The following is a 15,497-nucleotide window of genomic DNA, read 5'->3' on the forward strand; positions in this document are numbered from 1 at the left end:
TCACGCAGAGCTAGACAAGAGGTGCATTTGAGTTTAAAAAGTATATTGTCAGTTTTTTAGAAAATAACCAATCGTTTCGCTAGATAAGACCCTTCTTCCTCGGCTGAGATCATTTAGAGCCCTCTAAAGATGCATTCAACCTGCATTTTGGAAGTTCAAACTCACAGGCACCATAGAAGTCCACTATATGGAGAAAAATCCTGAAATGTACTTCTTAAAAAACAGTTTCTTTATGACTGAAGAAAGAAAGACATGAACATCTTGGATGACAAGGGGGTGAGTAAATTATCTGTGAATTTTTGTTCTGTCCTAAATGCAATTAGGAAAGTCGTTTTATAAAAACCACACATGCTATTTTTGTCATTACATGCATTTATTTGAGAGGGAAAAGCCATACACATCTCTTTGTACTCATGTTTACCAGTACAGTTCGATTAATTTAACAGGTAATTTTAAAAATTACTAAAAATAAAGCATTACAAACATCAGGTTGGGGGCAGCACAGAAGTGTTGATTTTAAGGTCAAAGACAATCTGGATGTAGAGGCAAAGCTTCTCTGAAGCCTGGCAGACAGACGTCCGCCTTCAAAGTCAGAGTCGACATCAACCAGATGTTAAAGTGAGAAAGAGAGAGAAACTGAAAAGCACCAACCACAGAGCTTGGAATGGTGGCAAGTACTACATTTATCAGGTCAAGCCTCGCTTCGATGTCACAAGCTTCGCATTTGTCCCAAAATCACACGTTCTTCTGACGATGGTGACTTCTCTCGAGGTAAAGTGTAGTCTCTAGTGTCTCCAGCGGCAGTAGCTTCACACAAGCGTAGTGTTTTCTTCATGAAGTCTTGTGTCTGGCACTCCAACTGCCTCATAGCGGCCTTCACACCCCAAAACACGCTCGATTTACATAATATACTCTCCCAGAGCTCCAGCCCTATTTATATAAATCAATCAGCAAGCCCCGCCCCTTTCCCAAACCCCCACCAATCAAAATAGGAAAACTTTAAACTTAATATTTGCTCTTTATAGAATCTGAAAATATACACCAAAGAGGGGAAATCCCACAACAACAGCTTAAAAAAAAGATGGGGAACACGAGGAGGAGAAGAAAATAAAAAAAAAAAATAAATCACACAACAGACTCGGGTTGTTTAAAATAAATACAAACTGATTCAGCCAAGCAGCCAGAACAAAGAGCTGAAAAAAGGTTTAAAGGCAAATGTGTCTTGTCCTGTCTTCAAACGGGTACGTATGGTGACACAGAGGGTTTAACCAGTGGAAGACAGAATGAGCTAATGTGTGTTTGAGACAGTGAGAGAGAGTGAACATTGTACTCATTCATTCGCCGAGAACGGAGATGTCCGAATCATTCAAATGACTCGCTAAACGATCCAGCCGATTGCTTCACATATCACGCATGTTTAAAATGCTTTCAGAAGTGCTGGTTGATGAAGGGAACCTGGTGAGATCAGAGATCAGAAGTGGGTGTTTTGACCTATTCCTGAGCAGCAGGAATGAACAGAAAGCAGATCTCAGTCTTTTTTTGCGTTAATGAGACACTAATAATGACAAACGCACACGTAGACTCGCACTTGCGAAACAACGTCCGTCTTCTGATCGAGATCTGAAAGCCAAAACCTATGAAATGTCTGTGCATGTTCCAGCTGGTCAGTCTTTGTACTGCATTATGACCTCTAGTCCACCAGTGGGCGGCGGTGAGCAGCGATGCACCACGGTCAACAGTGTAACGGCTAGGAACAGAGGAAGGTCGCTGGTTTTAGCGAGATTCTGTGTGTGTTTCTCTGCATGTGCGTCTTTGGTAACTGTGCCAAACATACTGAATAACTTTACGGCAACTGTGTTTGAATCACAAATGAGATTTTGCTAATTTCAGTAAAGGCTGAAGATTTGAGGGAAGGTGAGTTCTCTGTATTGTTGATGCAACGTTTGGAAAATTTGTGGAAGAGAGACAAGAAAGACGGAAGAGGAGTAAGGGCGAATGCCATGTGGCGAGAACAAACCGGCCCCTTCTGATTCTCTCTGCATGTGTGGATCCTGAGAAGAGTAAAAAAAAGATGAGTTAACTTAACAGACTAGACGTATTTTAAAAGCACATCGGTAAGTTTTTATTCCAGGAATTCCTTCATAAACATGGGAATTTCCTTGCATTACCTTGGTTACAGCATTACGGTGCATCTCTGCTGGTGTCCAGACTGGCATCGAGGAGAAGCTCCTCTAAATCCTGCCCGCAGCTCAGCTCTGCTGTCACGCTCACTAGCACACACAGAAACATCAAATCATTCTCTGCATGCTCAAAATCACTATTAAAGGAACACTCCACTTTTTTTTTGAAAATAGGCTCATTTTCCAACTCCCCTAGAATTCAACAGTTGAGTTTTACCATTTTCGAATCCATTCAGACAATCTCCGGGTCTGGCGGTAGCACTTTTAGCATAGCTAAGCATTGATCATTGAATCCGATTAGACCGTTAAAGGGGTCATCGGATGCTAAGTTTACTTTTACATGTTGTTTGAACATTAATGTGTGTTGGTAGATGTACAAATCTACCCTATAATGATACAAATCCATGCAGTGGTTTTTAATTAATCAGTAAAAATAACATCCCCTTTTTCAAATCGAGCCATTCCAGATGCCTGTCGTTGTGCCGTTTTGTGTTGCTGGATGTAATAATGAACATAGTGGTCGTCATTTACTCCCGACATCTGAGCCGCTGAAGATGCAGTGGATTACGTTTGTTTGTGAAGGGAATGCGCCTCCCGATCTACATATATATTCGTCTATGTTCGCACAAATCCTTTATGATCCAGCATCACTTACAGCAGAAGTGAGTATAAGGGTTTTTTTATGAATATTTGTGATCGCCTTTCCTAATAATGTGCTAGTTAGCAAGTTTAGTGGCTAAACGTGGCTAAAGTAAACAGACTTGTCTCTCCACAGAGAGAAGAGAGGGGCGGGGCAAGCAGAGCTCATTTGCATTTAAAGCAGCCTCGACCAGAATGAGATGATTTTTGCAGAGCTGATTTTGGCAAGGTAAAAAGGGTGTTGTTTTACACAACCATTACGAATTTTTAACCAAAGTATATTACAGACTTTTCATTAAGACCCTTAAGAATCATATCAACTTGTGGAAAATGGCCATCGGATGACGCCTTTAATGTCTTGCTCAAAAATGACCAAAGAGTTTCGATATTTTTCCTATATAAAACTTGACTCTTCTGTAATGTTGACGGAAGTTAGCCTATTTTCAGGCGCTGCGTAATATCATTGTGCCTGCTGCACCCATGGTACGGCAACAAAGTTCCTTGATTATTATGCCGGAATGAGAGTATAGTTCCTAGCCATATCAGCCTAGAAAATTGCAAATTTTCATTTTCCGTCAGTCTTAGTACACGATGTAACTACAGAAGAGTCAAGTTTTAAATAGGAAAAACACTGAAACTCTTTGATCATTTTTGAGTGAGATGCTAATTGTCTAATCAGATTCAATGATCTATGCTAAGCTATGCTAAAAGTGCTACCGCCAGACCCGGAGATCAGCTGAATGGATTCGAAAACAATAAAACTCAATTGTTTAACTCTAGGGGAGTTGAAAAATGAGCCTATTTTCAAAAAAAGTGGAGTGTTCCTTTAAGAGGACATATTATCTTTGTACTTTCACTAAATTCATAAAGACCTATTCACAGCTCAGACCAATATGACTAAATGATGCAAAAACATTAATATTTTACCACAGGTGTGAGCTTAGAGTACGAGTTGGATGTAATGAATGAAACAAACAGAAGATGAAACAAACAAATACTACAAATGCCTGTTCAAACCAACATAAAAATGTAAAAGAGACCTATTATGCCCCCTTTTATAAGATGTAATATACGTTTCAGGAGTCCCCTGTATGTCTGTAAAGTTTCAGCTTAAAATACCCCACAAATTATTTATTGTACAGGGCTCGAAATTAACTTTTTTACTTGGTAGCACTGGTGCTCCCACATTCAAAAAGTTAGGAGCACCCAATGAATATTAAGAAGCACCACAACTGGCAATTGAGAGGAACGCCCAGCAGCATCCTGATGATTAATAGCTTCACCAGTCGAACCTGATCCTGAATTCTTTACCACACACTTATTTTTAGTAATGCACTTATCTTGATTTTTCATGGCCGATTCTTTACAAACAAATGGGCTATTTTAATAATTAATTATTGCCTTAAGAAAGGGACAAGAAAGAATGAAAATATGAGTACATGAACAAAATGTTTATTTTCTCTATTACAGGTCAAACTGTCTGTAGCCATTTAAATTAGAGGCAACCACTGCATTTTTAAACTTAATCCACACAAAGATGCTGCATGCATGAGCCATTTCTGATTTAAATTAGATTACATTTCAATATCTGAAGCAAAAACAGAATGGTCTGACAGACTTTAACTGTGTGAAATTATGCTACATAAAACACCTGGGCCAAACCACACATGAAAGATAACTTACTCCAGTAATCAGGCGCTGTTTGACGGGCTTTTTATTTATTTTTTTTTTTTTGAGTGCGCACGCTTCAAATGTAAGCACATGTCAGAACAGCACGCGAATGAAATGTTTAAGTTGCAAGGTTTAAAGCACACGCAAATAATGTACTTGTGTGATTGCAAATAAGTGCAGTGTTTAGTGAGTGGAATTCTGCTGCTGAGTAAACATTTGGTGTGAATGTATGTTGTGTGAGACGGAGGCGCCAGAACTGCACTGATAGAATGTACACTGAAGCACGATAGGATTACTTTATTTCTTCAATAATAGCAGATCGTAGGGATATTTTAATCGTCAAGAATCAACAATGTTCATATCGCACACCCCAAATTGCAATGCAGTGCAAATATATATTGGTTGAAAGAAAACATTTGGAGCAAAAACCGGCCGGTTCCGAGTTCCAACGGAGCACAATCTGAGTGATTGACGGCTAATATCTAAAATCTGAATTAAATCTTAGAATGTAAAGATGAAGTTTAAATGGTTATGTAAGCTAATGGTGGATAGAACGGCACACTGTATCAGCTCACAGCAGTCATATACTGTGTAGTACTTAGCAAAAGTTATGTAAAGAAATGAAAAGTTGCACCACAACAACTACTGGCAAATGATCCCAAATATATTTTGAGGTTGTGCAGATTAAATTCCAGGAGCATATGTGACCAAAACAGTTGCAGTTTCAAGCCCTGTTGTATCATTTTAAAAATGCTTATTCTGAGCAGAAGCAGAAACACACCGTTTTCGTGCATGTCTCTTTAAATGCAAATGAGCTGCTGCTCCCCACCCCTTTTCCAGAATAGGGCTGTGCCTTTACAACTCATTCCTCATATATTCTGTCAAAAAACATCTGTTTGGTTTTGATCATCATGTCGATTGTGCTGAAATCATGTGTTTTAAAGCCATATTAGCTTAAACGTCTGATATGGGGTTTTCTCTGAGCGCACACATCTGAAGCACGTGCACTATGGTGACCTTTATAGGGTTTTTTGGTTTTTTTTTTGGAAATTATAACCTCTCACCCCCTCATTTGTTTCTCCACTAGAAGTTAGTAATGTATGCAAAATTTCATCCAGATAATTTGTCATTTAGGGTGTGCTCAAAGTATGTGTCTTTTTATCAACAGGTACTTTAAGAGCTGATTGGTGATATTAGCAAAGTTTTTGTTCACTAATACAATTTTGACTGTTTGCTGCATTAGGGTGCCCCTTTTAGTTTGCTACGTTAGTGTGCGCCTTTATTTGATAGCATCACGTCATTGTTCTGTATAATTTATTGTTATGTTCGCCGAATAATTTCGGTTGCCAAACATTAGTGCATCACTAGTAAGGCATTCATGTCACAACATGGCACAACATGTTTTGTGTGTGTAATATTGTCTGGGAATATTTTATTATTTCATCTAGTCACTTCAGAATTTGTATGAATCACATAAATATCATTTACGTGCTTTAATATAATGGAATTATGCAGTGGAATATGAGTTGATCCAGTGTAACTCACCATGCTCCATAATGCAGCTGGCTGGTTTGGGTCCCTCAGGCTCGAGCAGGTGAAAGGCAAATTCTGGCTTCAGCCCATTGGGTAGCACTGCTCCCGTACACAAAGCAGGATGACCTTCGGCTTCTTCAGTGCAGCTCTCGTCAGGCGATCCCGCTTGAGCACTGCAGACTTTCTCATCGAGAGGTTCGTGACCTCTTGTGACCTCCGGTGAGGGCTGCATCTGCGCAGCCTGTTGCTGATCACTGGACTGCTCTTGTTGCTCTCCATTACTACCTGGCTGAACGTCCTGCAGTTGTTCTGGACTTAGTTCAGCTTCTGGGTTTAGTGTCTCATCCTGGGATTGTACTGAAACAGATGGCTCTGTTTGGATGGGATTCGATTCTTGTTTCTGCTCAGAGTCCTTCTCGTCCTTCTTGCTTACATTTTGTGTCTCTTGCAACATTTCTGTCTTTGTATTTACAGTCAACTGCTGCTCTATGTGAGTCTGATGGACAGAGTCCTTTTGGCTTTCAAATGGCGTAGCAGGATCCTGTGTGCTTTCTGATCGCGATGTTTGAGACTCCTTCACGTTCTCCTGCTTATCCGCAAGTGAAGGCGTTGATGTGTTGAGCGGTTCAGGCGCTGGTGTTTTTCCTGCATGTGATGTTGACGTGCTGAGCTCAGGCGCTGTTGATTTCTGCTCAGGCAGTTTTGAAAATGCATCTAAAGGTGCTCTTATATCAGTTTGTGTAGGTGCTGCAGATGTTTGGCTCTTTGTTGCCCTCTCGCTGAAGACTTTTGCAAATGCAGTCGTTTGTTGCTGCTCCGGAGGGCTTTCCACACGCGTTACCATAAAGATTTTGTGTCCTCTGCCGGGACTAGAGACCGAAAAGCAGCGGCCAGGAGATGGCGGGGCTCCGGGGACAGCACTGGCTTCGGTCACTTTGATTCCCGCTGGAGATTCTGGTGGAGGAGGCGTCGAGGGCACGGCCTTAGAGGTGTTTATTGCAGGAATCGGTATGGGAGATGTGGTTTTCGCAGAAGCATTCGACTCCTCCGCTACATCCTCATCCTCAGTATCTGAATCAGAATCGTCTTGTAGTGTCGGTTTTTGATCGTTGACCTCTTTGGTCTCAGACACACTGCCCTCATCGGTTACATCTCCCTGACTGGTGGTCTTTTCTTCCTCGCTTTTTTCAACAGACACATCTTCATCCTCCTGCGTTTGATCCTCCGTGGCGATTTCGGCCATTGAAGCCGACTGCCTCATCTTCTGTTCCGTCTCTTCCTTCTCTTTGGCCAGGATGAAGTTCCTCTTGCAGCCATTCTGAATGTCTGCCAACAGGGCGCGCTGTGTCTCAATGAAACTCTTCACCTGTGAGACAAAACAGATGCAGTGCAGTTATGCAATGAAAAGGTCAATGACACAGATGCATTTGCTGAACACTGTGGCTTATAATTAAGTGTAGTTAATGAAAAAATACATTTGTACATCTATACACAGTACCGGTTAAAAATCTGGGGTCTGTAAGATTTTTAAATGCTTTTGAAAGAAGTCTCTTCTGCTCACCAAGTCTGCATTTATTTGATTTAGTATTCGGTAAAAACAGCATAAAATAATATTACAATTACATTTTTTTTTTTATGTGAATATATTTTAAAATGTAATTTTATTTCAGTAATCCAAGCTGAATTTTCAGCAGCCATTACTCAAGTCGCATGATTCTTCAGAAATCATTCTAATATGCTGATCTGCTTCTCAAGAAACATTTCTATTTTACTTTCTATAAAAAAATTCTACTGACCCCAAACTTTCGAATGGAAGTATATGTATAACTTCCACAGTTTTTTCACCAGAACAAAAATTTTCTTGGATGACAAGTAGGTAAGTACATTATCTGTAAATTTTTGTTCTGGAAGTGAGCTGAACTACTCCTGTAAGATAAATCTTTGTCCCTTCCCATTTAACCAACACTCACCGTCTCTTTCTTGGGCTCTCGGTCCAGGTCGAGTCGAAGCAGAGATGTGTTGACTTTAAAGGCGAGGGAAAGAGCCATGAGGCCTCCGGTCTTGATTTCATTCTCCCGCATATCCAGCCGTAGGAGCCTTGGACTCTCTGCAATGAATTCTGCAATAGCGACCGCTCCTACCATATGAAAAAAACACACCAATCATATACACACTCACACGCTCAAAAAGCCACGCTCCAAAATTCAACATTCTGCATTTGAAGAAAAAAAATCATTGTTTATATATATATATATATATATATATATATATATATTAGTAACAGATCTCACCTTCACAGGAGAGTTTGGTGGAGGCCAGACCCAGTCTGAGGATGGACCGGTTTGCTATGAGTCCGTCTTTGAGTTTGTGCACTCCTTCGTTCCCCACTGCGTTATGTCCAAGGTTCAGTGTTTCCAAGCTTTGAGTGAATGGCTACAGCAAGAGAGAGCAAAAGAGATGGATTAGTACAAGTAGAGGAGGAAAAAAATAAAAGAGGATTAACTATGCAGTGTAAACACCTTCAAAAGGCAAGAACTTCACCATGAATGTTATTCTGCAAAAGGATCTAATAGTCTTTTGCTGTGAAGTGTGTGAATACACACTCAGATAGTGCTGTAAAACCACATAGCCTGTTCTGAAGACCTGCACAGACTGCAGTGTATTACACACAAGGCTGTGCAAATGTGTGTGTGTGTCTGTGTTTTGTCCTTAATTAACAAAAAGACGACAGGATACACGTAAACACGAGCGGTGCATGGTCAGCAGCTGGCAGACACACGCAGCAATCTTTCAATCTCCATAATGACCATCTGACTGAATGGGAACATGCTCTCATCTTCATCTCATTCTAGTGTGCTTGGGGTGGATGTGCAGTATTATGGGTCATTTAAAAAGGAAGAATAATGGGCTTTTGTTTTGTATGTACACCATCATTCACTACGGTCATTTGAAAGACGTCTCAAGGCTGCATTTATTTAATCATAAATACAGTAAAAATAGTAATATCATTTAAAATAGCTGTTGTTATGAGTATATTGCTAAAAGTAATTCATTTCTGTGATGGTAAAGCTAAATTTTCAGCATCATTACTCCTGTTACTTCTATATCATTACTTCAGTATCACATGATCCTTCAGAAATCATTGCTAAATCAACATGCTGATTTGCTGCTCAAGAAACATTTCTGATTATTATCAATCTTCAAAACAGTTGTGATGGGTTTTATAAATATATACATCTATATATATAAAAATATAAGAAACTAAGACTATTCCGTTTCATTTTGAGTTTAAACACCTATCCAAGTGTGAATTTTCACAAAAAAGATATCAAGTCAAAATAATGGTTAATATGGACCAAACATTACATTTTGTTCTGTCCTTGGAATGCTGATATTGTAGGTATATAACTTGCAGCACCATTTACTACAGTTCTAATAAAACAGTAAAAACATTGCAATTGCAAGAAACCATTACTAAACTAGGACTGAAAGGATTAATCAACATTATCCAAAAAAAAGAAAAAAACTTTTTGAGTTTATCTGCAAAAACAGATAACTGTTCATTTTCAAAAATCATGTTTTGTTTTATGTTATCATGTTTTTATTATGTTAGTTAGCTGTATTTATTAGTTATTTTTACTTTATATCAAAATAACCCAACTGCAGTTTAATTGAGATTAATTGGAATGCTTCATGAAAAAACATGATTTTTGAAAGTTATTAAAAAAATGGACTTATCGGTTTTTGCAAATGAACTTTTCATTTTCTGTGTCAACATTTTTTTGTAAATGGACAATTTGGAAAAATAACCAGAATAGCTGGTTAATCGTCCAAATAATCATCAGATTAGCCTTTTCTTAAAAACGTTTGTTAGAAACTGCCCTGTTATGAATTAGATTTCTAAATAGTTAATTCATCATCAATTAACTGATTACAACATCAATACAACATACAGTTAACACAACATTACTATTTTTGTCTTACTAAATGATCAGTTTATTTTCTAGCATTTAAGCAATTCTACATATGTAGTACACAATAGTGTTTTTGTAATATTTTATTTTACATTTCCCTTGTAACATGTACTTATTTTGGTAATACCAGTACATTATGCGTAATTCTGTGTAACTAACCCTAAAACAAACCCTAATCCTAACCCTAATACAGTTAATTAATATTATATAGTGCTTAATCATATAATTGCACTAACAAAAACACCTTAAAATGCAGTGTAACCCCTATTTATTTGAGGTTTACACACTTGTTAACAAAATTGTGTTTAATTGTTGGTGTGAATAGTTTAGGGACAAAATCCGTTGGATATTCACTTATTTTTAGTTTGTTGCTCTTGGTTTAATTTAGCTCTAAAAATGGGAATTTGCTCATGGAAACTTTTGTGACATCATTGTGAGTGTGCATTTACCAAAGCGGCGGCCAGGTATCCCATGCCATTGTGTGTGAGCTGGTTGTTCCAGAGCACAAGTGTGACCAAACCCTTCCTCTGTTCTTTCAGACCCTCACATATATACGCCAACCCTGAGGAAATGAGCAAAAGCAAATACAACTGGTTGAACGACAAGTTCAAACATTACTAAAGTAGCAGAACAATAAAGCAAGACACGGCGATAGGGAGAGGGGAAGATGTTAGACCTGAGTCCAGTATGTGATTGTTTCTGAGGTCCAGAATCTGGATGTTGTAGTTGAACTTCAGCAGATTCCCCAACTGAGCCGAATCCTGCAGGCCGTTCAATTTGTTTTCAGCCAAATACAGCTCTCTGAGGTTCATATTCATCTTCAGTGCTGTAGCTGAACACACATATGACACAAGTTGCCTTTTAATTGCTTCATTCACATTTCATTTTGTGAAAATGTTTACCAAAGTCTACACTGTAATTGATAAATGCATTTTTAAGGTCTCTAAATGATCATTATTGTATTGCATTGCATTGTTTTGGTCATAAAACTAAGCATTAAAATATCATCTTACTAAGACATTATTGGGAGACAACCAATATTTACATAATTTATATAATTAGTCATAAACAGTTACACTGTTATAAAGATCTTATTGATTTACTTAAGCATCAGAGTTTCATCACTTCTTGTCCATTTAAATATTAGCACCTGCACAAAATTCTATATACACTGACCAAAATTCTAAACGCAACACTTTTGTTTTTGCCCCCATTTTTCATGAGCTGAACTCAAAGATCTAAGACTTCTTCTATGTACACAAAAGGCCTATTTCTCTCAAATATTGTTCACAAATCTGTTTAAATCTGTGTTAATGAGCACTTCCCTTTTGATAATCCATCCACCTCACAGGTGTGGCATATCAAGATGCTGATTAGACAGCATGATTATTGCACAGGTGTGCCTTAGGCTGGCCACAATAAAAGGCCACTCTAAAATGTGCAGTTTTACTGTATTTTCAGTATCTGGTGTGACCACCATTTGCCTCATGGAGTGCAACACATCTCCTTTGCATAGAGTTGATCAGGATGTTGATTGTGGCTTGTGGAATGTTGGTCCACTGCTCTTCAATGGCTGTGCGAAGTTGCTGGATATTGGCAGGAACTGGAACATGCCGATCCAGAGCATCCCAAACATGCTCAATGGGTGACATGTCCAGTGAGTATGCTGGCCATGCAAGAACTGGGATGTTTTCAGCTTCCAGGAATTGTGTATAGATCCTTGCAACATGGGGCCGTGCATTATCATGCTGCAACATGAGGTGATGGTCGTGGATGAATGGCACAACAATGGGCCTCAGGATCTTGTCACAGTATCTCTGTGCATTCAAAATGGCATCCATAAAATGAACCTGTGTTCCTTGTCCATAACATATGCCTGCCCATACCATAACCCCACCGCCACCATGGGCCACTCCATCCACAACGCTGACATCGGCAAACCGCTCACCCACACAACGCTATACACGATGTTTGCCATCTGCCCTGTACAGTGAAAACAGGGATTCATCCGCGAAGAGAACACCAAAGTGCCAGACGCCATCGAATGTGAGCATCTGCCCACTTAAGTCGGTTACGACGACGACCTGCAGTCAGGTCAAGACCCCAATGAGGATGACGAGCATGCAAATGAGCTTCCCTGAGATGGTTTCTGACAGTTTGTGCAGAAATTCTTTGGTTATGCAAACTGATTGTTGCAGCAGCTGTCCGGGTGGCTGGTCTCAGACGATCTTGGAGGTGAAGATGCTGGATGTGGAGGTCCTGGGCTGGTGCGGTTACACGTGGTCTGTGAGACTGGCTGGATGTACTGCCAAATTCTCTGAAATGCCTTTGGAGACGGCTTATGGTAGAGAAATGAACATTCAATTCAAGGGCAACAGCTGTGGTGGACATTCCTGCAGTCAGCATGCCAACTGCATGCTCCCTTGCAACATCTGTGGCATTGTGCTGTGTGATAAAACTGCACATTTTAGAGTGGCCTTTTATTGTGGCCAGCCTAAGGCACACCTGTGCAATAATCATGCTGTCTAATCAGCATCTTGATATGCAACACCTGTGAGGTGGATGGATTATCTTGGCAAAGAAGAAGGGCTCACTAACACAGATTTAGACAGATTTGTGAACAATATTTGAGAGAAATAGGCCTTTTATGTACATAGAAAAAGTCTTAGATCTTTGAGTTCAGCTCATGAAAAATGGGGGCAAAAAGTGTTGCATTTATAATTTTGGTCAGTGTATTTGCATCTCTGAATCAAATTCATACTTCCATACTCTCATACTCTGAACCTCCATACTCTCAATACATCAGACAACATGAGCCATCAAAGCTGGATGCATGCAAATACGATTTTCAAACAAATACACCAAATTAATATGGTTTTCAAAAAAAAAACAAAAAAACGCATGGATAAACAAAGTTGCTTCAGTACAGTGTTCATATTGAATTACTACAAACAACATGAACAATATAAGTTACTCTTACTTTAAAAGTATAAAAATCATAGCAAAAAATAAAAAAAAATAAACACAAAGCACAAGTTGAAGATGGACGTTTGTACAATTATACTAAAGGCATGTGTTTTACCAAAAGTTTTTACCAGAGTTTTGATTATGTTGATCATTTAAAGCACTTAGAAATCTGCATAACAAATATGATACAGTAGGTTTATTGAGTTTAATGTCCACCATGTTTCTGATTTCCACTGTTTTTTCCATTCATTACCCAGCAGCATCAGCGGTCGTCCTGAGATGCCAGCGTTCTCCAGGTGCAGGACGGTCAGGCTCCCGCTGATCCGCAGAGCTCTGGCCACGAATGGAGCCGAATGGTCCAGCAGCGGGGTGTTACGCGCATCCAGGTACTGCAGAGAGCTTGTCTGGATGAACACAGGCAATTGAGGAGTGTTAAGATGAGGAAATCAACACTTCATAAATGCATGAAATGAGTGTAACTAAAGCCTCACCTTCCTCATCATGTGAGCGGCGGCCTGCCAGCCGCGTGTGCCGATGTGCTTGTTGCTGGAGATGTTGAGATGAGTGGCAGATTCATAGTACTCAATCATATCGAACAAAGCTGATGCTCCCTGAGAGGCAGAAAGAGACACGCTCTTTATTCTCTACAGCATTTTAGTGAACAGCAGTCTGTTTTGTGTTTATTCTGGAGAAGGAGATTACGAAAGAGATGCAAACACAAACATGTGACAACCTGAGTTACTATGACAACAACTTCCTGCACCTGTTCAGAAACTGATAAGGAAAACACACACACACGCGCATTCGCATACATATATATATATATATATATATATATATATATATATATATATATATATATATATATATATATATATATATATATAATTCATTATAATATAAATAAAAAATTTTTCAAGGTAACATGTCCAATTGTAGTTTTACTATATGGTAATATTTCTATATGTGACCCTGGACCACAAAACCAGTCATAAGGGTCAATTTTTCAAAATTGAGATTAATACATCATCTGAAAGCTGAATTAATATGCTTTCCATTGACGTATGGTTTGTTATGATAGGAAAATATTCGGCCAAGATACAACTATTTGAATATATGGAATCTGATTGTGCAAAAAAATCTAAATATTGAGAAAATCACCTTTAAAGTTGTCCAAATGAAGTTTTAGCAAAGCATATTACTAATCAAAAATGAAGTTTTGATAGATTTACAGTAGGAAATTTACAAAATATCTTAATGGAACATGATCTTTACTTAATTTCCTAATGATTCTTGGCATAAAACAAAAATCAATAATTTTGATCCATATAATGTATTTTGGCTATTGCTACAAATATACCCCAGCGACTTAAGACTGGTTTTGTGGTCCAGGGTCACATATAAATGTGTGTGGATGATTAGTTGTGGGTTTTTAATTTCAACCTGGACAAAGCCTTTTGACTGTGCCATATGATGTTGCAAGTGCTGAGAATTACATTGCATGCCTATACATGTGCACACATGTGCACATGCCTATGTATATATACGTCTCTCAAGAGAAAACATGGTTTTGTTTCTAGCATCTAGAGATTTACACTATCCTCTAAGCAGCATGAGTCACATAGTGACCCCAGACAAGCCAAGACAAAACATCCTAAAGAGAGAAAGAGAGCGAGAGAGAGGGAGAGAGAACATGCACATCCAATGCCAGTGGTGGGACAGAAAAAGGACTGCAAAAAAGGTAAAAAAGGTGAGAACACTCCGGGACATGCTCTGCACAGCATGTTTTTAAAATATATTTGCTTTACATGCAGGGCTGGATTGAGACAAAAAAAACAGCAATCAGAACTAGCGGCCCACTACTACAATCAGAATCAGTCCAGTTGGACTGGTCAAAGTTATGACTGTTTGAGGAAACCCGTATAGACTAAGTACAAAAACTAGAGATGCACAGATCATTATTAATCTTGGCAAATTCAGATTTTTTTTTTTTAAACAAATGGACCAATTCTGATGCTGAATGTTTTTTTTTTTGTTTTTTTTTTTAAAGCAAGAGACAAGAAAGAATGAAAGACCACAGGAACAAGATGTTTAGGCTGAAATGGCCTTAAAATATTTATAGGCATTTGAAATGAGAGGCATCCACTTTTTAAAAAAAAAACATTCCAAAAAAAAATGCTACATACATGTAGCATGAGGTTTTTTATTTAACTGCATAATTCAGGATTTAAGGAAAACAAAATGGTCTGACTTTAGCTTTGTGAAAGTATTCTAAAAACGCAAATCCACTCTCGGACAGCAGGTGGCGCTTATGGAACAGCCGCAATATTAAGTAAACAGTAAACACAGTACACAGCAAAATATTACTCTTTATTGAGAGTTTTAAAGAGTAAAGAAAATGTTGTACACAACCATTCTTTATTTACTCTTGTAAGATCACCGATTATGTTTAGCAATAAAACCCCACTAAAATATTTTATATTTTACATGAAAAACAGCAACTCCTAACAATAATCAATTACAAATTAACAAA

General features: G+C 38.6%; 1 protein-coding gene across 1 annotated transcript in view; it reads right to left on the reverse strand.

Moving 5' to 3' along the window:
- Nucleotides 1-723: 723 nt before the first annotated feature.
- ppp1r37 (protein phosphatase 1, regulatory subunit 37) overlaps nt 724-15,497 on the reverse strand; it is a 57,901-nt gene continuing 43,127 nt past the window's right edge. The window contains exons 5-13 of the mRNA XM_051134729.1: nt 13,456-13,575; nt 13,218-13,368; nt 10,674-10,829; nt 10,447-10,559; nt 8,315-8,456; nt 7,994-8,160; nt 6,036-7,389; nt 2,169-2,270; nt 724-2,051 (exon numbers count right to left, since the gene is read on the reverse strand). Coding sequence (XP_050990686.1) covers nt 2,182-2,270; nt 6,036-7,389; nt 7,994-8,160; nt 8,315-8,456; nt 10,447-10,559; nt 10,674-10,829; nt 13,218-13,368; nt 13,456-13,575 — 2,292 coding nt within the window. The 3' untranslated portion in view covers nt 724-2,051; nt 2,169-2,181. The remainder of the gene's footprint in view (nt 2,052-2,168; nt 2,271-6,035; nt 7,390-7,993; nt 8,161-8,314; nt 8,457-10,446; nt 10,560-10,673; nt 10,830-13,217; nt 13,369-13,455; nt 13,576-15,497) is intronic.

This window comes from Labeo rohita, chromosome 18 (genome assembly GCF_022985175.1).
Source record: "Labeo rohita strain BAU-BD-2019 chromosome 18, IGBB_LRoh.1.0, whole genome shotgun sequence".
NCBI classification, from domain to species: domain Eukaryota; kingdom Metazoa; phylum Chordata; class Actinopteri; order Cypriniformes; family Cyprinidae; genus Labeo; species Labeo rohita.